The sequence below is a fragment of the Paramisgurnus dabryanus genome, chromosome 12, assembly GCF_030506205.2.
Source record: "Paramisgurnus dabryanus chromosome 12, PD_genome_1.1, whole genome shotgun sequence".
In the NCBI taxonomy this organism is placed as follows: Eukaryota; Metazoa; Chordata; class Actinopteri; order Cypriniformes; family Cobitidae; genus Paramisgurnus; species Paramisgurnus dabryanus.
In genome coordinates this window covers 30,627,186-30,653,126 of record NC_133348.1, presented here as the reverse complement: position 1 = coordinate 30,653,126, position 25,941 = coordinate 30,627,186, and the positions used below count along the sequence as shown (strand labels likewise).

The window sequence follows — 25,941 nt, the reverse complement described above, 5'->3', positions numbered from 1 at the left end:
TTTGTATGACACAGCAGTTGAGCTCAGTACTCAAAGGCATCTCATATTATGAATATAGTCACAGTTAAATGGATCTGTGTAATACTTATGAGAAATGTGTGAAATTGATAAGCAAGCAATCTCTTTATGTTTGGTATCCCAGCAGTCACCAACTCTTCTGGTTTGCCTTTTTGAGTAACAAAAAAAACACCAACAACTGCCACCTATTGATATTAAAATTTGTCTCATCTCACGCAGGCATAGATCGGACTTGCTTATTGGCTGTCAGGTGTTGATGTAGGCTTGGTGCGTCAGGGCAACTTTGGACCCAAACTCAGCCAATGTGAGCCAACAACATAGTCTGCATTTGTTGGTTTAACTTCGTTGTTGGTGGTTTGGTGTATCCCTACCCTTAAACATCCATTAAGGAGTCCAAAGACCTTTGCCCCATAGATTCATTAAATGCCATTTAAGGATACATGTTAACACTGTTTTAGGAAGTACAGTCAGAAATTGCTCTTACTGTTTACAGATGTTGGGATTAGACGTCCATTCCACTCTGCCGGAGTTCTTACAGTGATCGACTAAAGTGCCATCTTCACTACAGTCATCCTAAAACACACAGATAACAAAATCATAAAAACAAACCCCTAACTTAAAAAATATTTGAGCAGTTGAATCTCATTAAGATCACGTTAAGGATTTCACTCCAAATCCCAACAGTTTTAAAAGCTTATTCTGGTGACATTAGCATAGACACAAACTAAAGCGATTTACCGGACATGAGCTTTGGTCATCAGAGAAGCAAGTGTCGTCTGTCCCGTAAGATGTGATTATTCTCTGTAAACCATCTGAAATCAAAAGGAGAGTCAAATCAAACTCACAGCCCAGAGATGGTCCAGCTGTGTGATCTGCACACGTTCACGCCACCTGTCCTCACCTGGGTGCTGCTGTGTACCCTCATCGGGCCCTTCACAAGGGCACGCCGACACAGTTGTGCCCTGGACCGTCTCCTGCGACTCCTCTGAAGCACTTTCTGTAGGAGAGACAGTGGAGACAGCCGAGCTCTTGGCAGGAGTCGGAGGCCGGTACAGCAAGTTTGGCTCAATATGAACGCCGTCAAGACCAGGAAAGCAGATGATGGCGAGATACCAGTGTGCACTGGACACACAGACAAAGAGTTCAGTTAAGATGTCACTTTAAAAAAGTATAATAAGAATATGCATCAAAGAGCTTTGTAAATTAAAGTATAAGAAACTCACGACTCATTAATGGGCACAAAGATGAAGTCTTTCTGAAAAAGATCCACATGGCGTGTCCATGTCTTTACTCTGTTGTGTTTTCTCTTCTGTATCCTGAAACACATGAATGAATGTCAATCTCAGCCCTGAACGCCTCACAGAATCAAGACTAACAAAAGTGACATTAAACTGTGTATATCTAAACGGATGTTGTTGCGAGCTCACGGTAGGTTAGATGTGTCGGGTGCAGTTCTCCTCTCTCTCTGATTGAGTCTCTTATAGAAGAAGGAGCTGAACACGTGACTGCGGGCGGCATCTTCCTTTTTTAACTTCTCCAGAAACAGATATCTGGGAGCACACAGGATTAACACATGAAAAAGCCACATTTTATTATACATGAACACATAGATTAAATTGTTTTCAGATATCTAAAGCTCTGCTCTGGGGCGTACATAACTATAGTGATAAAGATAGAAGGAACAATATTGTTGGGATCAATTGCTAGGCAATATACATTTTTTTTTTGGTGAACCAATGACAGCAAATCAAATCTACTTGAACCTAAAGTGCACACGCATTTGAAATGACGGGCACGGTGGAGAAGCTTATTGCTGAAGTCCATTACATAAATGACTTCAGGTGTCCAATGCTGTTGCAGTGAAATTGACAATGTTTTTATTCTATTACATTGACTATTACACCAAAAGGTAAGATGTTAGATTACACAAACTACATTCATGGTTCAGATATGCGAAATGCAGTGTGTTGAGGACGTCCACTGGTTATAGCCGCTATAAATGCAACAAGTGCAGCATATTTATACATTTAATGACATGTGAACTAGGGATGCACGATCTTGATTTTTCATGGCCGGTTTTTATACCGATTTTCTTAACAAGCAAATTGGCCGATTCCGATCCGATTTCCGATTTTTTTTCTTATCAAGCAACAAACAAGAAAGAATGAAAGTATACATAAACAATGTTTATTTGGTATTTAACAGGCTAAACTTGGTTTGGCTATTGAAAACAATAACTGTAACCATCTAAAATTAACAGCAGTAACTGTGCAGTAAGTTTTTGCTAGCAGTTCAATGTTACCTATTATTCATAACTGACCAGCACAAATATAAATATAACAATTGGTAAGTCTGATAAAAGACAAACAAATGTATCAAAATTAAAATTAAACTCTATATTATATACAGTAGGATTGCAGCACTTGGCATCAGCTTGTATTTAAAGCTGTGTTTAAGAGAGAGATAAGGTTACAGGTTCAGTACTACATGGCAACAATAATGAAACACATCTCTGGTCCTTTCATTCATTTCAGTAAGCCTTTATGTTAGTTTCAGGTAAGCTAAAGCTTTTGATTGCAAAGCAGTTGGAGAGTTTTTTAATAAATCAAGCATAATTTAACACGTATTTGGCTATATTCAAGAAACATGCGTTATTTACAGCATTTATCGGATCTTGCTATTTTAACTTTCACTCTGTGCGTGCACGTGCCGCGCATCCACGTGATTGACATCAGAGAAGCGCAAGAAAAACTCGAGACGGCTAAACTCGACAGATAACTTCCCTGCGCCTCGTCCATTAATTGTATATAGCAGGAAAAGTTATCAGTCTCTTAGAAATACAAGGTGTGAGTGTGCTAATTGACTGAAATGTGTGTATCTCACAGTGAATGCATGAGACTTGAGAGCCCTGCGAATGTACTGTTGTTTCTCCGCGATTAACTTGTCCTTTACAGACATTGCAGCTTGCAATCTTAATGTCCTGCGCACAGATTTTGAAATGCTTTTACACAAAAGACATGTTTGCGAATGATAAAAATGTAGTCTGTGCACGCGGGTGCACTTCCGGAAAAATCGGCCCCCCCCAAAAAAAACGATCGCGCAAAAACCGTCCGGTTCCGAACCGGTGCATCCCTAATGTGAACAATTACAAGAAGGGCTGTGACGGACCACAACACTCACGGTTTGGATCACATTGCGGTTTTTGAGACACGGATTGGATAATTTTTCCGATCAGCAAAAAAAGGGGGGGAGTCTAATAAAAAATAAAGAAATTACAAACATTTATAAAAAAGAACAGAGTTTCACATTAAGTAAGGTCTAAAATTAACATTAGCAACAGAAATCGAATTAAATGAATCATAACACTGTCTTTATTGTATGAATTAAACATAATATTATTATTTTTTAAAGCTACAGAAGTGATTTTCTCTTTGTCTTGGGTTGTTTGATTAACATTAATGAGACAGACTTAAGTAGGTTAATTGAGGTTACTGTCTCTTTAAGACCAAATTAGCACAGACTGGTTTCTGACTGTAATCTATACATACACTTTAGACATAAATTAAACCGCGAATCGCATACAACCTGAACCATGGGTCGTGATCCATACGGACGATCAAATGCGATCCGTCACAGCACTAATTACAAGCATTTTTATTAAAGGAAATATGCAATATTAGTAAAATACCATTCAAGATAAAATTATTACTGTGCCTCATGAGCCAAATTAGTGTTGCACGATGCATCGATACTTCAAAAGTACCGCGATTCTCGAAAATAAATAATGTCACGGTTCCTAAATGTATTAGTATCGATACTTTTAAGAATAAACATGTCCCAGATTTGTAAGTGACACATTTCATGTTTGTGCGTGCAACGCACGTTTCCATTGCCTCCCTGTGGACGTCTGTGTTTTTTCTCCTCACACACGCAGCCAAAACTGCAGCTGTCATGTGACAAACACAACAGCGAGATGGCTGCATGTGCGAGCCCTACGTGGTACTGCCCGCTGCAGCTCAGTCTGACTTCTGAAATTCAACAGGATGCGTTCTTTTGCCTTAAAGCTTTGTTTATTTTCGCGCTTTGGTCCACAGCGCGAGCTTCCGGTGATCGCGCGTGCGTCATAAAGAGATGATCCATGTGCACGGTGCGCGAGCGACAGGCAGCGGAGCTCGTATATGCTTCTGATATACTGTTGTCATTTTCTTTCATTTTGTTTCACTAAACCGCATCTCCGCTATTTTAATGAATACTCGACATGCACTCAATGATTTTTTTTTAAACTCCTCAAAAAGAATGGAGTAATTAGTAAACGGCTAATTCAACATCTCTAAAAACGCAACTTTCATAAATAACATTAATAATTTGCAAGCTGCTAAAATAAAGCATACAAAACATCAGCTAAAATGATCTACAGTATAGGCTATATGATTATAATCAGAGCATGTGCATGTTTGTCAGTGATTTATTTATATCAGGTTATTATATTAAAGCATTTAAAGAGCACAGACCTACACAAAGGAGGTGTATTTCATTTGTGAAAAGCATTGTAAGAAATTATGGACTCAAATATAAAGTTAACCACAGATAAATCAGACATTGAAGTACAGGAAACATTAGCCTATATATTAATCCATATATCACAGCTTAAATAACATATGGCTATTATTTAGGCTCATTATTTCCTATTAATTATGGTAATGTTATGGTTAAGTGAATGTTAGCAGTTATCACTATAACCACTGCATATAGAGATGTTTTTCATATTTTGTTCAAATGTTTAATATATCTGCTGTTCATATGTTCATTTATTAGTGTGTTATATGATTAGAATGTTGTCCTGGTTTTAAAATAAAGCACAGCAATGAGATTTGAGAGTGTTTCTCCCTTTTCATGAAAAGTATCGAAACCGCGATTCTTGACTTTGTATCGCCACCGAAACAATATTTTTGGTACCGTGACAACACTAAGCCAAATAGCATAAGGTTATCGGTGTGGACACCAACATTGTTATCGTTGAAGTTATCGTTATAATGTGAACAGAAATAAGAGACTGACTTTAAATAGAAGTCAATGATGACATCGTTGAGAAACTCTCCATCGTTCAGACAGTGAAGATCCTCATTGGTTACAGAAATTCCTCCTTTTGCAGGAGGAGGGGGGTAAACCATCAACCTACAGAGAAATACAAATTTAATGGGTGGATAGTAAGACCATTTTTAGTTGTTTTACATGGGAGCGGTTTCCCAGACAGGGCTTATACTAGTACCAGACTAAAATGCATGTTTGAGCTGCCTTCATTTAAAAACATCTGGCATATCTTAACATATATCAGTGCCAATGTTTTCACACCAGTATTGATTTTTTATTTAAGGTATGTTTGGAAAAACTACTTGAATGTCCTAATATAACTAAGGTCTAGTCCTGGATTAATCTACACCCTGTCTGAGAAACTGCCTTATGGTGTATGCACAATGTGTTCAAAGCTAATCAAATGTACTAGTCCTGGATACCGAGATTCTGATACATGTATTTTCGATTGGATTTCGAATGGTTTCAGTTCAATACAATACCACTTTTTTAACAATATTTAAATTAAATATACATACATATACACATTGAACATCCTTGCTATGATTTAAGATTTAAATCCCACGTGTTGAAAGAAAAACTGTATATTGCTGCTTGAGGTCTTACTTGATAACTGGACCAGTAAACGTAGGCTGAAGATCTGACATGTCATCATCATCGTCCTCTTCACAGAAAGCCTGGAGTCGAGTAGACATACGTGTTTGGACGCTCGCCACTGGTGACGGGACCGGGGCTGTTGTGGCTGTGGTTGCTGTTGCTACGGTAACTGTCACTACTGGGAGGGATACGGAAGCCGATACTGTTGAAGATGATGATCTTGCTGATGCTACAGTATTAACTTTGTCCTCTTTTGCCTAAGACAGACAAATGTTGGCACATTGAATACAATAATGAGTATGTTGAGTTTGTAATGCTTGTGTATACAACTACACATAGCCATTAGTGTTGTGTTATATGTGTGCATGTGTGTCAAACCAAAGAAACAATAAAATCTAAAATACAGAATTGTGATTAGATTGTATGAGATGACACTCTTCAATTAATTAAAATGTACATCATACAGTGTTGACTTTTTTGGTGCCAGAAAATACATCCATCTGTCTGTCAAATAAAATAATTCTCGCAAGTGACAGTAACATATCACCTTTTCTTTCTCTATGGAGGCGTTATTGTACTCAACAAGTCGAACATTGGCCTCATCAAAGGTTATCTTGGATGGAAAACGTTCCAGTTTGTTTTTTCGTCCAATCTCACCCAGGATGTCCTCCAGAACCACCTGATCTTTCATCATGAGCCCGTTCTCAAATATCAACACAATATACTTCTCATCACCTGTAGAAGCACAACAGGACAGAAAGAAAAAAACTTTTAAAGATTTCCAAAAAACTTTAAGAAAAGATGGTTGGCATGTTGTTGTGCTACTCACTGTTGCCTTTGCAGTCGTACCACTCCCCTCCTCTGTCCTGGCTCATCTTCAGCTGATCTCGTAATCGCTGACACTCCTCCTCTGTGGTCTGCATGAAGAGAACCGGTAGCTTCTTCACGTTACACCATTCACACATGGTCAGCTCCGATGACCTCAGACGAACGCGCTCGATCACGTCCACCTCACGGCCTGTGAACACAGTGCCAGTCACTTTAAACCATAACTTTTTAATTGACAACTTAATGTTGACACCAAATATCAACATTCAGCAGCTTACCTTCCGTATCAAGCTCTATGTGCTCCATTGAAAACTACAATGCAAAAATACAACAATCAGATAATAGTAGATAGGTAGATTTTTTTACAAAGGATATACGATATGATACTATAAACAAGTCTATAAATAAGTGTCATCCAGGGGTTTGTTCACACTTTAACCATAATGTTAACTACAGTAGTGACCCCCTTTTCAAAGGGGACATTTTGGAAAAATGCTTTTTGAAGACCAACTTTGTCTTTTATAAAGAAAATGCTTATAAAGACAAAAAAACTCCTGCATAGAACTTGCAAAAATTGCGGGAACTTGCAAAAACTTTCAGCTTTTGTAGCTTTTCAATGATGTTCATGTCACACAATCACATCACTTCATAACATTCCCATGGCAACAGGGGACATGACTGCGCTTGTGTGAGGTAAATGCAACATTTTCCACTACGAAAATGCGGGGATTATGAAATCATGCAAGCTCTGTATATTTTGCGCATGGAAATCTGCAATTTATGCTGCAAAAGTGCAGCGTATTTGAAAAAATGCTTCCCCCGCATAAATATGCAGACTTATGCAGGCTGATTATGCGTTAAATCATGCGATGCATAATTACGTTTTTCTGGAGGGACTGATACTTTAATACTTTTCATATGGCATAGAGTACCACATATAACCTGCAGTCCATCTGAATTTAATAATTATCCTAGGCTGTCCAACTCATTGTGAAAAAAGCCACGTAGCCTATTTATATTTGACTAATATTTCAACAGAATGACTGTAATTTATCAGGTTGCTTCAGTATAGGTTAACCAGTTTATATGTATTTGGCGCCACCTACCACATGTAATGGTCTACTCTAGAATATAAGACAACATCCTTTATTAAGAAGCATTTCCCTGAAAAAAATATTCAGGACTTATATTTGGGACAATACGGTATTGGCATAGTCAGCATAGTAGAATAAATACATTGTGTAGTTAACAGCGCTGGACGCCTAAGGTAATTTTAGGTTATGTACCTAAACCATAAGCTTCTCCAAAATGTCATCAGCCATTTCAAATATGTGGGCACTTGGAATAGATTTAATTGGCTGTCAATGGTTAATCGTGAATCAGTGGGGAGGGGGGAATCGTTCAGAAACCGGTTTTAACGATATTGATCATCTTCATCATTACAATTGTGGTGTAAACTTTGTTATTCTCTTTCATTTCGAAAGATTTTAAAACTAGTTATAGTTTATAGTATAAACTATAGTACAATAGTTTATAGTATAGTAGGGCTGCACGATAAATCACATGCGATATCACGCGCATCTTGTCAGTAATGCCGGTTCCTTGATTAGTATTAAATCGCCATCAGCTGCTTTCAGATGGAGCGGCATTAACTGCACAGAGCCGTAGTTCACTGACAAGCTGGGCCATATTGCATACATATCGCAGGCGATACGTTCACGATAATTAATGCGAAATTGCCCCAATTGTCAGTGAACTACGGCTCTGTGCAGTTAATGCCGCTCCATCTGAAAGCAGCTGATGGTGATTTAATACTAATCAAGGAACCGGCATTACTGACGAGATGGGTGTGACAATTACATGCGATTTATCGTGCAGCCCTACTTTAAAGTAAAGAATAATTACATACATACATACATACTGTTAAAACAAATACAAAGTGTTTGGTTGCGGTAATCTTACAATAACTGGTTTGGTGACCATCCTGCGCAACGTTCCAATTCTCACACTTCTGCAGTCCAGAATAATACTGTCAAACTTCACCGCCTGGCCCACTTTCCGCTTCTTAGACGGAGATGGATCTTCATACACCAACCCAAACTACCATGAGGAAAAACCATGAGCACACCACACTATTGAAACATAATACATAACTATAGCATACCTTTAAAACTTATTTATCCATATATTGAATTAAACCGATGTTTCTTAACCAGTGGGCCGGGGCCAACACAGTTTCTTAGTTTCCAGATGACTTAAAATATTCAAAATAGGACAAAACAAGCATTAAAAACAGCTACAACAAGCAAAAATCAAGATGTTTCTTATGTAGCAAATATACATCTGTCTAGTAATTCAGCGTAGCCACCAAGGTTTTCTGCAATGGCGATCTTTTTGTTCTTTTGTAAGAAAATTGTCGCTTTAAATTATCCAAGTAAACCGACCATGTGGGTTGCGGCTAAAAGGGTTACACCTATGCCCAAAATCTTGTGAAAACTTTAAACCCAATATTTCATGGATTTAGGCCGTAGCTCTGTCCGATCTAGCAATCCTAAATCATATCCCTAAAACCTAACCCTAAACCCAATATCTCACGAGATTTGGCCAAAGCTGTATCCCTTCTAGCCAAAACCAACTATGTGTTTAGGTCTGCACCCTTGTTACACATTATGCAAATGACAGCGGTACGCCGCAAATTTGGAAGAGAGAGGAGAGAAACTATTGGGTCTGATTGGTAAATGAATAGGATTTGGTTTTACACTGCGTGAGCAAGTTTTTATAGTCTTTACCAATATGAGAATATGAATTGAAACAAAAGTGATCATATGCTTACTAGATCCCTCATGCGATTCCTCCTGGGTGTAATGGTTCTGTGATTTATCTCTGTGAAAAAGTCACAGCTATTGTCCTCTTGTTCGGCTCCTTTAACCGCAGCCTCCACCCGACCTCCAGAGGGCGCTGGAGATGAGTGAGCAGAGTCGGCAGGTCGCGGTGAAACGCTGTCCAGCCGGTTCACGGTCCCCGTGGTGCTACTGCTATCGCTTTCCTCTTCCTCATCGCTCGACAGCACAACTGCAAATCATCAAAACACATTAAACGAGAACCTAAAAATTATTTATGTTTATGTCTTCAGGACCGCATGCTTGATGCTAAAAACTACTGGTAATAATGTAGTAAATAACATCGGCAAGAGACGTGGGATTATTTCTTGTTGGCTGTAGCCGACAAATCATAATTCAGTATTTTGGACCGACTCTTTCTTTAAATAGTGAGCAACTAAAGTCTACTTGCAGTGGGTTTGTTAGCCAGAAGTAATACTACTTAGCATGCTACTATTTATATATATAGTATAAGGCACAAAAGACAAAATAATTAAACTGACCATTTGTAGCCTTTAGTAGTCTAGTGCACTTACTAGGGTCGTTTATTTCACATGGCTTGGCAATTTGCAGTATCTTGCCCCCAACTTGCTTGTGTCCATTAGATGCCAAGTTTCCAGAACCAGAAAGGAGTCTTCCATTGTGCGAGACGAGCAGATTTCCACGAGTGATTCGCATTGGTGGGTTCATTACGATCTCTAGCTGTTGAGAGCGGCATCCAGAGGCAGGGCTGTAAAAGTTCTTGCTGATGAGAAGGCTGGGCGGGGCAGGCGATGACTGTGAGCGAATAGAAGGACGAGGGGTGAGAGTCGATGTAGCGTCAGGAACGGGAGGAGTCTCAGCAGGCAGCTGATATCCACATCCATCACATTTAACATGGTTCTCACTGGACTGGCCACATTTACCGCACACAGTGAGGTAATCATCTGGCTTAAGGGTCTGATGGATGAGAGGAGGCACAAACATCTTTAAAAAATGTGTCTTTTTAGTCTTGATAACTGTGGTGTGTCAATGTGGTAAATACACATGGTCTCACCCCGACCGGTTTGCTCGCAGGAACATGACTGTCAATCACTGGCCGTCGTTTTTGCTGGACACGCCTCTTAACAGTTATCTCTTCTGAATCTGGTAACAACGAGAAGAACCAGAGTCATGCAAATGTTTAACATGTTTAAAGATCTCACACGTCAAACAGTAATAACTTTTAACTCAATATGCAGTCAATTGATAACCTTCTTACTGAATTTTCAATACATCACAAATGCATTTGGCAGGTTTCATGTGTACTCTTTCCCCGTGTCCCACTGACCAAAATAAACAAACAGCAGCACAATTTTGCTGGCCCTCCACAGAGCGGAGAAAAATGCTGCTTCTGCATACCTGAAACATCAGGACAGGTGAGAACAATGCTGTCCATCTCCTGAATCATATCAGATCTGCAAAAGAAAGACATCAGACAAAAAAAATGTAAAAAGATTTTGCCTCATATCTTGTGGCTTTACTTCTGAAACAATGTCCATTTTTAACTTGGCTTGACCCCCATTAACTTCCATTGCATAATTACACACAATATTCCGCTGTGTCAAAATAACTAATCAATATCACACCACAAATGCTGTTGATTAGGGATACAACAACTAATTGATAAAATCTGGTGTGTGTGCATGTGGTAAATACATTTATTTTATTTTGATTTGACATTTAAAGAGATGTTTTACTATTTAAAAGCTGCATATGTAAATAATACGTAAAATAATTGTTAGTTGCAGCTCTACTGTTAATAGAGCTTGACTTGTATTGAACCCATACAAATCCTTTAAATTGATTTGTATGAACCCAGTCACACAAAGTATTTGAGATTACAGATACTACTGAAGGTTTAGTAAAGAAATGATCTAACCTGTCCTTCAGGTCACGATTGCTTTTAAAGTAAGAGAAAGAAAGAAAGAAAGAAAGAAAGAAAGAAAGAAAGAAAGAGAGAAAGAGAGAAAGAAAGAAAGAAAGAGAGATTAAAATCATTCCTTGGTTGCATGTTGTGAAATTGCTCATAATCAGCAAATCAGGGTAACAGCAGAGCACAACATAACAAATTCTTTGAATTACAGCACATTCAGTTGGCTCAATCTAGTGACATACCTTTGCTCCAGCTTTCTGATTGGAGTAGCGAGCTGGGCATGCTGGAAGATCCGCCCCTGAACCAAGACTCCTTGTGTCGGCACTGGACTCATAATCAGATAGCTGGTTCGACTGGGACGCGACGAAAGGCTAACAGAGTGAGCTGCTTCACTGATAGACCATAAAAAAACAACGCAGGGTTATTTTAAAATGTTTGAATGTATTTATAATGTGTGATCCTAAGAAAAAAGCCTATTAATATTTGCTATCAAACCAATGAATGAGGAATTGACCACATGTCATAAAACTTCATTTGCATATCCCATTAAATCCCCCCAACAACAAAACAAAAAATAAAACTCCCATACCCAAGTTTTCCAGTTCTGTTGTGAGGCGTTATTTGATTTGGACGTCGCTCTTGAGTCATCATGGACTGATTCGGAGTGAAGCATTTAACAGATGGGGTCTGCCAAAGAGAAATCATAATGTTTGAGTTAGGGACTCACAAAATGTTGCTTGAGTATATTCATATGATATTGCATGAAATCTCTTCAGGAATTCCGACAATGATAGGTTTTATATTTTACATATTTGATCCATTTAAATTGATGTTAAGACACTTCAAAACATTTAAAAATTGTTCAGGACTGCAGATTGTTACAGTTTGACCAAAACTACATGCCATTTTATGATAGAATAAAAAGTAGAGATTTTCCCTCCGATACCGGTTATTCAGACAGATATCTGCCAATACTGATATTTTGGTGGCTATATTAACTTACAAAAATATTTTTTCTGTATGTTATTCATTCATATAATTAGCATTAATGTTGAACATTAAAATTGTTTCTTTACATTTCCTATAAACAGAGCTGAAATTCATTACATTTCCAGTTCTCTTTTGATTGACAGAATATATCGGCCTTGACTATCGGCTGTTTTAAAGCTATCGCATATAATGTGAAAAATAGCTTTTATCGACCGATACCTATTATTGGCCGATATAAAAGACATCAATTTGTGTAAAAATATCTGTCAAAAGACAAAAACTACCATTAAAACCCGTCAAGAAGCAATGGAGATGCAGAAACATACCTTTACTCCCTCAGGGGAAAGATCCTGCTGGCCACCTGCTTGCTCCATGGTCACAAGGGCGGCGCTAGAGAACAAGAGAGCAAGACAGTGTTTTCACACATGGTTTGATTGTTTGGTCCAAATCAGACTTTTAAAAGTCACCAACCTAACATCTACCTGGCGAACATGGATAGACTGTAAAAATATCAATAATGACTGTAATAATAAACTGAAAAATACTAAGCTATTGATAATGTCAATCGCTATCAATCGCTGTGAATATTCTTCCTCAACCTCCGTCAAGTAAAAAAAATCTGAATTGCATTTGTCTTTTCATCAGCTTTTCCCGTGATGCTGTAACATCCCCATGGACATTGCCTACTTGCATTCCACATGTGTAATTGCTAGGGATTAGGGCTGGGTATCGATTCAGATTTTCCAGATCAATTCGATTTCGATTCACAAGCCACTAAATCGATTCGATTTCGATTCTCGATTCAATTTTCGATTCTGGTTCTCGGACCGGTTTCTATGCTCTATTCAACTCAATGAATATAGATTTAATACAAATACTATATTAATAAAAAGAACAGTGAACAGCAGGTTACAAGTGGGTAATTAATAAAATCGACGAAGCACCTGAAACCGCCATTTTAAGCACTGAATGAATGAATGACAGGCTTGCCTCTTGCTCCTTGGTAACATGCGCTAGGCAAAAAGAGGGTGACATCTAGTAAAGAAGACAAGTAATTCGGTTAATGTTAATCTTTCGTTCAATGTTTGCAGAAATAAATATGAAAGAAAATCTCCATTAAAATTGCCTGTCTTAAATTGATTCTGAATCGCAAGGCTGCGATTTTTAGTTTCATGCACAGCTTGTGCGTGTACTACGGCATTTGGTCAGTAGGAAGTCCTTATCAATCTAAAATCATTATGAGTCGGAGTCGTTTACGACGTGCATTTAAAAAAGCAACACTCGTTAAATAAAATCATTAAAAATATTCTTTATCATCATGAAAATACCATTTGAAGAACAGCGTATAAATATTCCTGTAGACATTTCCTGGAATAGCCTTGTTAATGCTACTTCTTCTGTGGCACAAAGGGAGTTTCTGCATGAGAGCGCCCCCGGCGTTCGGATGTGCTGGGATTTCACCGTAATTCATTCAAATTCATTCATTGAGAAAACGCGCATTTGCACGGTTAATCGTTACACCCCTAGTAATTGCATATCGACGTGAACAACAACGAAGAAGTATAAATGAAACCTACAGCGTAGAGGCTACTGCAGAAGAATAAATCGCACTTTAGTCAGTACTAAGAAATATTAAAGTCATCGGTACCAGACATTCTTATCGGAGTACCGGGTCTACCTGGAACTGTAGTCAACTCAGGAACTTTCACAGACGCCACAAAACGCAACTTCAAATTTGAGGCAGATCACCAAGAGAATGAGTGAATGCTATTTTAGTTGGCACCAATCATTTAGTAGTGCACAGCAATATAAAATGTTCATTCCTACTGCATTAGCATTTAATGACATTTAAAATACTGCTGCAAAAAATACATATATAAGAAAACATAAGATTTGCAACAGCATGTTCAAACTTTGAACGAAACTATAAAGCTCCACAATGATAGTATGAAGCATATTAAGCCTCTATGAAACCAAGCACAGCTCCTCTAAATGCATACAATATGCTGTAGACCAAGCTAGCGAAGCAGCTTATCAAACTGCTTAACCTCCTAAGACCCAAGCTTTGGTTTGGCTTGCATTTTAGATTTCGAGTTAGGAAGAACCAATAAATATAGCAACCAAATATTTTTCTTTGAACATGAAGCAGTGTATTTGTCCATGTTTGTGTACAACAGGTTCCAGTCACAAAGAATTAAGTATTATGGTGCAAACAACAAAAACTTTATGTCCACGTATGTGGACACACCAGGTCTTAGGAGGTTAAAGCAAGATGTTGTTCGAGTTCAAGTCTGAGATGCTTCAAAAGAAAAAGACCTTTTCTTATACCAGCATACAATGACACCACATTTCATAAAAATAAGCATACAGTAAGTTTTATTATTTACAAAAGTTCAAAATGCACTAACTACAAGTATGGATAAGAAGCTTGAAAGAGATGTTTATCCATAAACAATAAATTCTTATAATTAATTTGTAATAAATATCAAGTATTGGGACAGTAAATACATAATTGCTCTGTTTGCTGTGGAGACAAGATGAATATGATGCAAAAGTAAAGAATGTTACACTTTATTACCATCTGATTATGTTTCAACAACATTTCTTGACCCCACATAGAGCACTTTTCCTTTACTGCCCCAATACTTATGGAAGGCACTGTATTCATGCATTTAACACGTTTGGATGTAGTTTCAGTGCCTAGACACATCTTTCATTTCTATGGCATCATATTAAAAAATATGAAGAATTGGGATTAAATTAAAAACCAATACCTACTGGTGACAGGGGTGGACAATAATAAGCCAGTGCAATTAATTATACCAATCTCAATGACTTTTTTGATGACATCAAAATGGACACATTGACCATGGCCGTTTCTCAATATGCGTTCTTGTCTGTAGCTAAGTTCACATAATGGTGTTTCTCAAACGCGAGGATGCTTCCTAGAAATGCTGCATATTTCATCGACTTATGACAGCCAAGTTTCTCAGAATGCATTTAATGTCAATGGCAATGGAGCTTAAACATGCACAATATTCGAAATATTACTCTTTCTGTGGCATAAAATGTAGTTTTAAGAGCTGTTTAGTCGAGAATATAGATGAATAAACTTCACATCTGTGGTGAGTTAATAAAGATGGCACCTATATTAAAATATCCTCAGGCAATTTGGGATACATTTCTGTGTTTTCTTCTGCTTTTATTAATTTACTATATAAACAAAATTGAATTGAATTTGATCAATTCCAGGTGATCAATTACATATTCATATTTTTTCTAGGGCTGGACCAGAAAATTAGAAATATTCGAATATTCGTTCTGTGGGTTGACATTTGATTTTCAGTTTTGAGATTCAAATATATATATATATATAAATATTTTTACAGCATTAATGCAGAACTTTTGCCAAGCAGGAAGTGCGCTTTACGCTCCCGCTCTATAGGTGGCACAGAGAGACCAACATCCATAGCCAACAGCCACCAAACGCCACCAATGGAAGAGATCGCCTCAAAAGTACAGCGCACTTCCTGCTTTGGCATTCAGGCTAATAGTGTTGTAAATAACGTTCAGTTTCTTGCAAAAACTGATTGATTTGCTTCACAAGACGTCAATATGTCACACGGAGTTATGGGGGATTACTTTTGTATTGGATATATATGCTTTAGCTCATAAAGTGTGCGGATCGGTTGACTTGCATGACGGAGCACTGGGGTTGCTGCAAAATATCTTCTTTATTGTTCTACTGATGAAAAAAAAACATATTGGATGGTGTAAGTGTTATAAATAAACTTGATTTTGAAAGTATGCTACCGCTTTATTACAGTTTGTTGAACTTTGTTCATTTATTTTCGTTGTTTTATTTAAATAGCCTACCCTTTACGTTGTCAGTAATTACTGTGCTGCTAATTTTTGATACGGGAGTGTTTGTTTGTTAGAAAATGATAGGCTACCTTATTAAAAGTATTGCTCTTGTGTTTTGTTTCACTAATGCTGTTCTCGCAGGACGCATGACAGGCACGCTGCTTCCAGCTTGCGCTGTTCTGTAGGTTATCAAAAGTTTATTAATTCTAAACGTGTCACATGTCCATATTGCCCGAAAAAAAGGCACTACACTCCCTTGGGTCCGCAGCAACACATCCGCCACATAATACAACTGTAAACAGACAGACAGACAGACACACACACACACACACACACACACACACACACACAGAGATTCCTGCCTTTATTAAAAAGAAAAATGTTCAGCCCCTCCTTCCGAAACTTCGAATATTCGATTTTATTTCTACTAGAGCTTCGAAGCTCAAAAAATGGTATTCGGAACAGCCCTTATATTTTCTATATAATCTTAACACTGTAGTAAATCACTGCCTTTGTACTTTGGATTTTTTCTTGTGTTTATTTCATGTTGTACAAAAGTTTCGTGGTATTAAAATAAATGGTTGTGTTTTATATCATATTTCATTATGTACATACATTAAAGCTAATCAGCGTATGCATGTTTTGCCTAAACTACATATTCTTTTTTGTAAAATAAAACAATCAGCATTTTTGCAATACATTTTGTTTTATTGTAAAAATACTTTCAAATAACAAAAGCCAGGGCTGCACGTATTGGTGAGACTGAATGACGACTTCATGTACTCTGCTGTTTTATTTGTGTCCTCCTGTCCAAGCCTCCAAGGGAGTTCGTTCTTCACAGCCTGAACTTGCTAGTCCACACTACGAAGGACGCATGCCCGAACGTAAATTATCTGTTACTTTATCTGTCTACGTGCAAATAGTGTAACTATTATTTGAGTCATGCTTAATAGAGATCAATACCCTGCAAGTAGAGCTCGACCGATTTATCGTTTTGCCGATTTTATCGGCCGATATTAGCATGTCGCAGATATATCTGTATCGGCGTATAAGCCGCAGATATGCAGCCGATATGAACGTTCCTTACAGAAAACATTAAATGCTTTTGAAAGATGTAGGTACTTGTTTGTCCAGCAGAGCGCGCCCTACTGGTTGCTAATGGCGTCCCAGGTCACTCACTGTAGTGACACCAGCCAGGCCCCCACCCCCTTCACTTCAGTCAGTCTCTCAGTTCAGGTGGAGGCAGTCACGCGGTTTCTTCACAACATTTTACACCTGGTATTAAGACGCGCTTTGGTCGATTGGATTATAAGTGGGCGAGAGAGACACATTCCTGTTTACATTTGGTGTTTTTAATCCGTCTCTTTTGTCCACTTGCGAGTTGTTTAAAACGCAAGCGGAAGAAATGACGTGAGGCGGAGAAAGGACGCGCTTAAACTGACGCGCAGTCTGTGGGAGTACAGCTGCTTGTGCTGTTACTGAACATGCTCATTTCAAAGCAATTGATTAAATAAGCTCGCGCAACTTTACGTCCTCGCTAAATAAAAGAGGCGGAGAGCAGACGCTTTAGTTTTATAAAAGTTTAAAGTCCCGGCAGAACACTGTGGGTTCGTGTTATAAAAACTTTGTGCAGTACATTAAACATAAGCCTACATCATTATGTTGTCAGCAAGTCAAGCATTGTCGTCTTAACGGTAAGTTTCTAATTAATTTGTGAAGTACATAACTTACTGTAAAGCTAATAAACAATGACTTTATAAGTTTCCATTTTATAAAATAAGCCCAATATAACATTATTCTCGTCAAAACTGACAATGAGTTAAGTTATATGTATTTTGTTTTGTTTGTGTTTTAAAGTTATTTATAATAAGTCAAGTTTACTGTTTTGTGCACTGATATCAGAATAATTTTGGATAATAAAGTTTATTGTTAACTTGTAAAACACACCTGCCTATATTACATATCTTTGTCACGTTATTTTAAGTGTTTGATCACCACATTTGTGAGTGATCATTGCAAAAAAATTATTTATATATATATAGTATATTCTGTTAATGTATATAGTGTATTCTATGTACAGTACTGTAGTAGTATAATATACTGTAGTATATGTGTACTCTACTTAGGGCTGGAACGACGCGTCGACGTAGTCGATTACGTCGATTACGTAATTACGTCGATTTGCCGGAAATGCGTCGATGCGTCGCACTGTTTACATTTTGAAATGAAGGCGGCTTCAGCTCCGACCGGGTGATACAAGTGTTATACCAAACAGACAGAACGCGATCAAAAGTGTGGGAATACTTTAAGCAGAGACCAAATAAAACACATACTGTGTAAAACTGAAATGGCATACCACAGCAGCGCAACACCTGTGTATGATCATCTTAAAAGAAGAAAACCTGGAGCTCTCCGACCTCAAAATGACGAGACGTCAGCGTAAGAATTTGAACTATTACAGTAAGTTTTTATACTTACTCTATAAAAAATAGAATCAATACATACTGTGCTTAATACAGCTGCGTTTACATCTTCGTTTAATACGAGCTGCGAGACGCCTGACAGACGTGACATTGCATCGCTTCTGGGCAGTATGTTGAAACAGTAAATAAAGAGCAGGACATGTTTTTATATTAAGAAGTTATGAAATAATAAGTTACTGTCACATTGAGAACTGATAGGCATGTGCCCGCGTGCACTGAAAGCCAGCTGCCAGTGCGGAGTTCCCAATGAACGTCTTTTTTGCGAATATGTGCGCAGATATTACAGAAGCTCGTCTTGTAAGGTATTCCTGACATGCGTTTATTTAAAGTAACAGCGGCGTAAACGCTGTTTATAAAATATTAGAAGATCATACTAACTGAACTTGTTTTTTACCCGGAACTTAAGAAAAGTTAAATGTTAAAGTTAAATGAGAATGCAGTACTACTAATAGTAATAATATTAACAGTAATAATATAACCATTACATCTTATATAAGGGTTCATGAATCACAATGAACTTATTTTTACTTCAGTCTGAACTAATGCTGAGTTAATGCATGTACTAATCATAAACTAATGTTTAAAATATTAATATATGCCTATTTTATTGTTTAAGGTGAATAATGCCTCTTTTAAAGTGGCACTGCCACTTTATTTTTCATGTTGAAAATTTTGGTTTGTGTGTTTGTTTAATTAAGAAAATGCTTAAATAAAATGTTGGCGTTAATGGCAGATGTTACATTTATTATTTGTTGGGGAATTATATGTATAAAAAATCATTAGACTATTCGATTAATCGAAAAAATAATCGATAGATTAATCGGTTGAAAAAATAGTCGATAGTTGCAGCTCTAACTCTACTATAATATGCACATAAAGAATATCGGCCGATATATCGTTATCCGTCTTTTTTTACTCCCTAATATCTGTATCGGCATCAGCCCCAAAAAATTCATATCGGTCGGGCTCTACCTGCAAGTTTCAGATGTGATTATTAGCTGATCAAGCATCTTTTGTTTTAGCAGAATTTGCAGTGAATTTAAGCTTGTGAAACATCACTATTTCTCTTCCTGATGATAATCTGTCTACAGCAAAAGGGTTAATCCAGATAGCATCTTATCTCAAAGCACACAGAAAGCATTCATTCAGAAGTGACTGAATGGGCTACAGTTTAGGTTGCTCTGTGCCGAGTGATCTTACTCATGTCTGCCGTCGTCTTCACTATCATCTGAGAGAGAACATCTCCATGCCAGCTTATATCCACCATCTCTCTCGTCCTCACATCTATCCAGAGCTAGCAAACAAAGGACAATCACATAAAAACACAGCCAATACTACTGAATCCGTCACAATGTGATGCAGACTTTGCAAAATGCTGTTATTGAAGAATAGGACAGTTAAAAACTAGTAAACCCAGAAGCAAAATCAAAGTGCATTTATACATGCAGCAAATCCAAAGAGGATATTTACATAAGCATCTTAAATGTACAGTAAGCATTGATAATGTCCTGATTATATCTTTAGGTCACACAAAGGTCAATAACAGGTCATGAAAAATGTAATTATGACTTCACATTTGGATTGTGCAGAAAGACGATAGTATCGTTAATCGACGATCGTCAGACATATCGCCAATAGCAGGCTTTCATGATGATAGTTGGCGATGGTTATTATCATCATCATTATCATAGTTTCACATTAAAGGCGGAGTGCACAATTCTTGAAAAATGCTTCGGAGAAGGGAGTCGGGCAGACTACCAAAACACACTAGGGGTGTCATTTTTCGTTCGAAAATCGATTGCACAATCGATCGGACCAACCAAAAATAGTTTCGAAAACGAAAATAGGCAATCGATTTTAACCAAATATGTACACTATTAATTTTAAAAGAATTAAACAGTTAAAAATATAGATGTAACAAAACTCACAAACAAGCAGAAAAAGAAAATAAAGAATTCCGAAAGTGCAGTAGGTGTGCGAAAGCTAGACAGAAAATACCCAGCAATTTTATGCACCTACAGTTTCACGCTTTCAATCGCTGCATCTAGTGTTTTGCAAAGAAAATGGAGGACAATGTCAATAAACCTGTGCAACACGAGAGAGCGTCGAAATTGTGACCTTACAGGAGATGATGAGTTATGACAAGGAGCCACCCTTGCGAGCTGACAGCAACCCGCTTTTGTGGTGGAAGATTAGCAGCACGAAATACGCAGCTGGCAACGAAGTACCCGAGTTTCCCTGGGACATCAGTGCGGTCGGAGTGCGTCTTCTCAACAGATGGACATATAGTGAATGAAAAGCGCTCTGCTCTTGACCCCTAAAATGTTGATCGACTTGTTTTCCTGACCAATAATTTGTAATGGCCCTAGCCTTTTTGCGCATTTCATTATGCCTGCCTAGTGCCGCCTAAGTGTCGGTTACGTTTAATAAAAAAAATACACAGCATGTTCTCAACTTCAAGTAAGTCTATTTAAAGTTTCATTTTTTAACAGTTGTTTGAAATGCATCGAATCATTATTTAAAATAAGTTTTGAATTGCCTAAATCATAAAAGCAGCCGGTTGAAGCCTGCAGTAATCTTTTTCATTTATGGCAGCTGTCCACTCTGCATATTTTTTTAGAGAATGTTTCACTACTGTTGCTGTTTTTTATTCTGCACGAAACTTAATGACAACGAATAAGAAATATTGCTGACTTGTGCTTTTCAGGTGCTCTCTTTACATTTGTCTGTTATTTGGCGTTGAAAATGGAAACGTCTTTTTTAGACATGGAAAATCGATTTTACAATCGATTCAATGAACACTTATATATTAAAAATCGAAAATGATTTTTTCACAAAAGTGACAGCCCTAAAACACACTTGTAGCCAATCAGCAGTAAGGGGCGTGTCTTCTAACCAACATCGTTGCCTGGGTTGCGTATGTGTGGGGCAGGTCTATCAAAAGAAGGTCCAGATTTTATTGGGGTAGGGGCGTGCTTGTTTAGGTGATTTCAAATATCAACACTGGCTTTCAGAGATCACTCACTCCGCCTTTAACATGTGCATTGCGTGCTTTTCCTTGCATGAGAGGGTTTGTGGGCTTCACTTTGCACGAGAGAGCTTTTACCACGCGCGGATTCCTTCTTGCATGCACCTGGACTTAATGTCCGCGTTTCTTGCTCGGACCTGAATGTGCACGGCATGGACTCCTTCTAGCATCTGAACTTGTAATGTGCATGATTCTGACTCTTCCTTGCACATGGATTAATCGCATCAGTTTTAAGAAGGTTGCGGTCATGAGTGTTGACCTTGATTCGTTTTTGTCCACCAATCAAGTGATAAATGAGTAAAAAATTTACAAAACAAAAAATGAGTAAACTACTGCCCCACCCCCCCAAGTCTAATGTGTATCGGCAAATCTCACAGGCTGAGGATAGGACGATCTCAATATGGGGCATATCGCCCAACACTACTTAACTTAAACCCAAGTCGACTATTATTACAAGTGGATCTGTATATGTAATGTATATTTTCATAAACTCCACAAGATTTGTAATGAGTCCTTAAGCCAACAGTCATGTTCTCAATACACTTCAACCTGAAATAATTTTAGGCTGTTCACAGGACAATGATTTCAACTGTAAACAGGAAAGTTATTATACGGTTTGGCTGTTTGTTTACACAATGACTGCGTTTTGGGATCCTGACAGGTTTTAAAGTACAAGCTTTTGATACTGACACCTTGCTGTCTCGTGTAACCTGCGTAAACGTTATATCTGTTAAGCCGAAAGTATACTAGGGACGTCCGCGTATGTGCGCAGTCCGCATGACGTCATTTTCGTCATCAAGAGCGTACAGACCGCGTACAACAGCGCATGCGCGTGAAACTATTTAGACAGGGCACTCCACTATAAACAATTATATAAAGGAAATAGACAGCATTTGCACACACACTATCGTTTTTCTTCTTTAACTTTTACTTCTTCCAAGAACAGAAAGCTCTAGAGCATGTTTGTTTGATTCCTGTTCTTTGTTGTCTTGTTGTTTGTTCTAAACTGTGTTTGCAATGGTGGATCAGTTACTTTTCTTCACCTATCCTTATGTTTTAATGTACTGTAAATGTCGCCAAATCACTGCTGCCCTGACAGCCTTGTAGAGTAATAATTTGAATAAGAAATCATTTGTATTGCGTATAGTGTCGAACGCGGCCATCCGCGTGTAGCCGTGGGGTGTATACTCGAAAAGCTGCGCGCGCGAGCCGGACGCGTACGCGGAAAAAAGGTATACCCCTGCCTTTATAGCGGTGACGTCATGCTAAAAGCTTTCGCTGTTTGTATTTATTACTGTGGGTCAAATGTGTATGCATGTAGGTAGGTTTGTTCCAATAGACGATACTATGGTCCATTGCCAATAGTCAGACATATGGCCTATAGTGAGGCCTTCATGACGATAGTTGGCATGTTTGCCCATTTTACTTTTAAAATTATTATTATGCTTGCGACACCAACACACACTGGGTGCCTTGTGGGCTTCACTTTGCACAAGAAATCTTGTAATGCCCACAACACAGACATGCAGCATGCAGCACGAACTCCTTCCCACACCTGAACTTGTAATGCGTGCAGCACGAACTCCTTCTCGCATCTGAACGTGTAAGGCCGGTGACACACTGGATGCGTGGTGTATCTGTTGCGTGTCAGTTGTGTGGTGGCTGCGTCGCGTTTTCTGACTGTACATACCAGAAGCATGCCTGACTCGGCGCTGACGCGCTGCTGTTGCTATAGGTGACATATATTTTGGCTGGAAACGCTTCCAAGACGCTTGCGTGTGGCGTGAAAAATAGGCGTCGGTTCCATTTCTAGCAAGCACGCGTTTTCCGCGCGGAGACGCGGGTCTCATGCAGGCAGTCTGCAAGCTCTAACCTGTTAACATGGAAGCCGAATTAAAAACGGACACGCCACGCAGCGGAGACGCTCACGCCACGCATCCAGTGTGTCACCGGCCTAATGCGTGCAGCACGAACTCCACCTCTCATCTGAACCTGTAATGCGTGCAGCACAAACTCCTTTTCGCATCTGAACTTGTAATGCGCACGACACAGGAGTTTAGAACCAATAAGTAAATTGTTGCCGCACCCTGGCACACAAGAAATTTCAGAGCGCCTGGGCATCAATGACGTCCTGTAGCGCTTTTTTTTCTGTAATAGTGTGGAGTGTTTGAAGTTGGCGTTTGAATGCATAGCCGCGGTTCTGGACTACTGCATCTAATAAAGCAGCGGCAGAAACATAAAAAGCTGGGATATGCAGTTTATTCCTTGCTGCCGTGCCGTCTTTACCCACATGTCAACAATAACATAACAACCTTGCTCCTGCCATAAGATCTGACTCTGACGTGTTTAATTTTACATGGTGTGAGAACAATTTCAATAGGATTTCAAACTACATATGAATGCAGCGTGAAACAGCATGTTTTTTGCTGTCCACACTTTCTAAATATAAAAACATTCCAATCGGATATGTAGAAAAATCTGATTTGGACTGACAGTGCGAACATGGTTTTAGTTGGGTTAAAACTACATGATGATGACCACCAGCAATTTAATAGTCATTCTATATATGAAAATAGTAACACAAAATACAAACTACAACCACAGCTTTTTTGTAAACCAAATACAATATAGAGAACATATACACATTACTACATGAGTTTTATAGTTTAGTTAGCATTTAGCATGATATTTACATTTAGTGTTAAATAATTTCTATGAAATTAATATTATATGTTTTGAGTATGAGTTATGAGTAAATCACATTGGCATTCAGTCACAACCATTGCATTCATAACTTAACATCCTCTTACGATAAAACCCATCTGCATTCATTATGTAGTAAAACAGCTCTTATATCAATCATTACAATGAAAACATTATTTTATTGTCTATATTTAATGTTGTATGCGAGTATGTGTTTGAAGGGCCCGCGCTAAAGCTAAACCCTGGATAAACACCACTAGAACATTCATTGCATAAAATACAGCTGTCATAAACGCAAATATATAAAGACACAATTACTATAAGACAGAAAAAATATAAATACTGCTGGTTTGTTATATAACGAGTTCATCATTTTAAAATAATCCTATAACGTGTGTTTGTATTGTGTGTGTATAAATAGCATGTATTAGCTACAAGGCCTGAGTCTATTATAACACCCGTGCACTTATGCTAAAACGAATGCTTAAACAAGAGCAAAACCGTACAATATTCACTATGAAGTCACATTTACTTGATTTTAAATGACATGTCTTGTTTATTTTGCTCATACGTGCATATTTTGTGTATGGAGAGCTGCATGTTTAGCACACGAGTTAATACACACGGTAAAAACCGATAAAAATATATATATATATATATATATATATATATATATATATTAAAACAAAACCATCGAGATGGATTCACTATAGATGAATACATAAATACACATGATCAATGAAACGCAATAAATACACACAAATATGATAGCCTTAACTTACCTTTAATAAAAAGACTCTTGTTATGTTCCATTATTATCCATCACCTCAGAGACGAGTCCAAACTTAACTCACGCGACTTCAGTCACTTCACATGTGCATCGATACACTTCATTATATCACATATTTGTCTTATGATGACAAGTTTTATATATCTATGTTAATCGTGTCAAATGAGCCGCTTTGTGTTCATCTTCAGTCCAACTGAAGAGAAATCCCGCTGAAAGCAATGATAAACTTAATATATCCGTTTCGAATATGTGATTTTATTATTAAAGGAGATTAATCGAGAAGTGTGTCATAATAAATGCATTCAGATAAACACGAAATTGCAAGATATTTTTATGAAACTCTAAGCGGTTTTACAGTTGTTATTCTGCAGCACGAGGCGCTGTTGAGGCACATCCTGCGTCACTTCCGCCGAGACTTCTGTAAAATAATTTTTTACACTAAAAATATTTATTTACTAGTAATTCAATTATAATTTTTAAATACTGAATTGTGGTCACATGCACATATGCTAATAAAATTGTACCCTGGTATTACCACGTTTTTGGACGCGTATTCATAACTATATTTGCAGTAATATGCAAAAATAAAAATATAAACATTTCAGTAGTGTACATTAAAGTAGAGTAATAACAGTTAGTAGTAAATATTTTTTACTCACAACCGACATTAATATATTGCAAGAAATTGACATGAAATGTTAAAACTTCTGGAAGAGGTTAAATTTGTTTAAAAAAAAAAAGAGAGAGAATTCTGTCATCATTTACTCACCCTCAAG

At 37.9% G+C, this 25,941-nt stretch overlaps 1 protein-coding gene across 3 annotated transcripts in view; it reads right to left on the bottom strand.

Moving 5' to 3' along the window:
• senp6a (SUMO specific peptidase 6a) overlaps positions 1 to 25,546 on the bottom strand; it is a 29,263-nt gene extending 3,717 nt beyond the window's left edge. Inside the window, exons 1-21 of one of the 3 annotated variants that reach the window (XM_065268728.2) lie at positions 25,158 to 25,546; positions 19,845 to 19,938; positions 12,624 to 12,687; positions 11,897 to 11,994; positions 11,550 to 11,699; positions 11,314 to 11,334; positions 10,794 to 10,849; positions 10,450 to 10,538; positions 9,950 to 10,352; positions 9,368 to 9,606; positions 8,497 to 8,634; positions 6,813 to 6,846; positions 6,536 to 6,724; positions 6,254 to 6,441; positions 5,716 to 5,963; positions 5,077 to 5,193; positions 1,446 to 1,568; positions 1,242 to 1,334; positions 920 to 1,140; positions 757 to 830; positions 503 to 591 (exon numbers count right to left, since the gene is read on the bottom strand). In XM_065268728.2, the coding sequence (XP_065124800.1) occupies positions 503 to 591; positions 757 to 830; positions 920 to 1,140; positions 1,242 to 1,334; positions 1,446 to 1,568; positions 5,077 to 5,193; positions 5,716 to 5,963; positions 6,254 to 6,441; positions 6,536 to 6,724; positions 6,813 to 6,846; positions 8,497 to 8,634; positions 9,368 to 9,606; positions 9,950 to 10,352; positions 10,450 to 10,538; positions 10,794 to 10,849; positions 11,314 to 11,334; positions 11,550 to 11,699; positions 11,897 to 11,994; positions 12,624 to 12,687; positions 19,845 to 19,938; positions 25,158 to 25,188 (2,759 nt within the window). In that variant the 5' untranslated portion in view covers positions 25,189 to 25,546. The remainder of the gene's footprint in view (positions 1 to 502; positions 592 to 756; positions 831 to 919; positions 1,141 to 1,241; positions 1,335 to 1,445; positions 1,569 to 5,076; positions 5,194 to 5,715; positions 5,964 to 6,253; positions 6,442 to 6,535; positions 6,725 to 6,812; positions 6,847 to 8,496; positions 8,635 to 9,367; positions 9,607 to 9,949; positions 10,353 to 10,449; positions 10,539 to 10,793; positions 10,850 to 11,313; positions 11,335 to 11,549; positions 11,700 to 11,896; positions 11,995 to 12,623; positions 12,688 to 19,844; positions 19,939 to 25,157) is intronic. The other 2 variants (XM_065268729.2, XM_065268730.2) reach the window with 2 other exon arrangements.
• Positions 25,547 to 25,941: the final 395 nt, after the last annotated feature.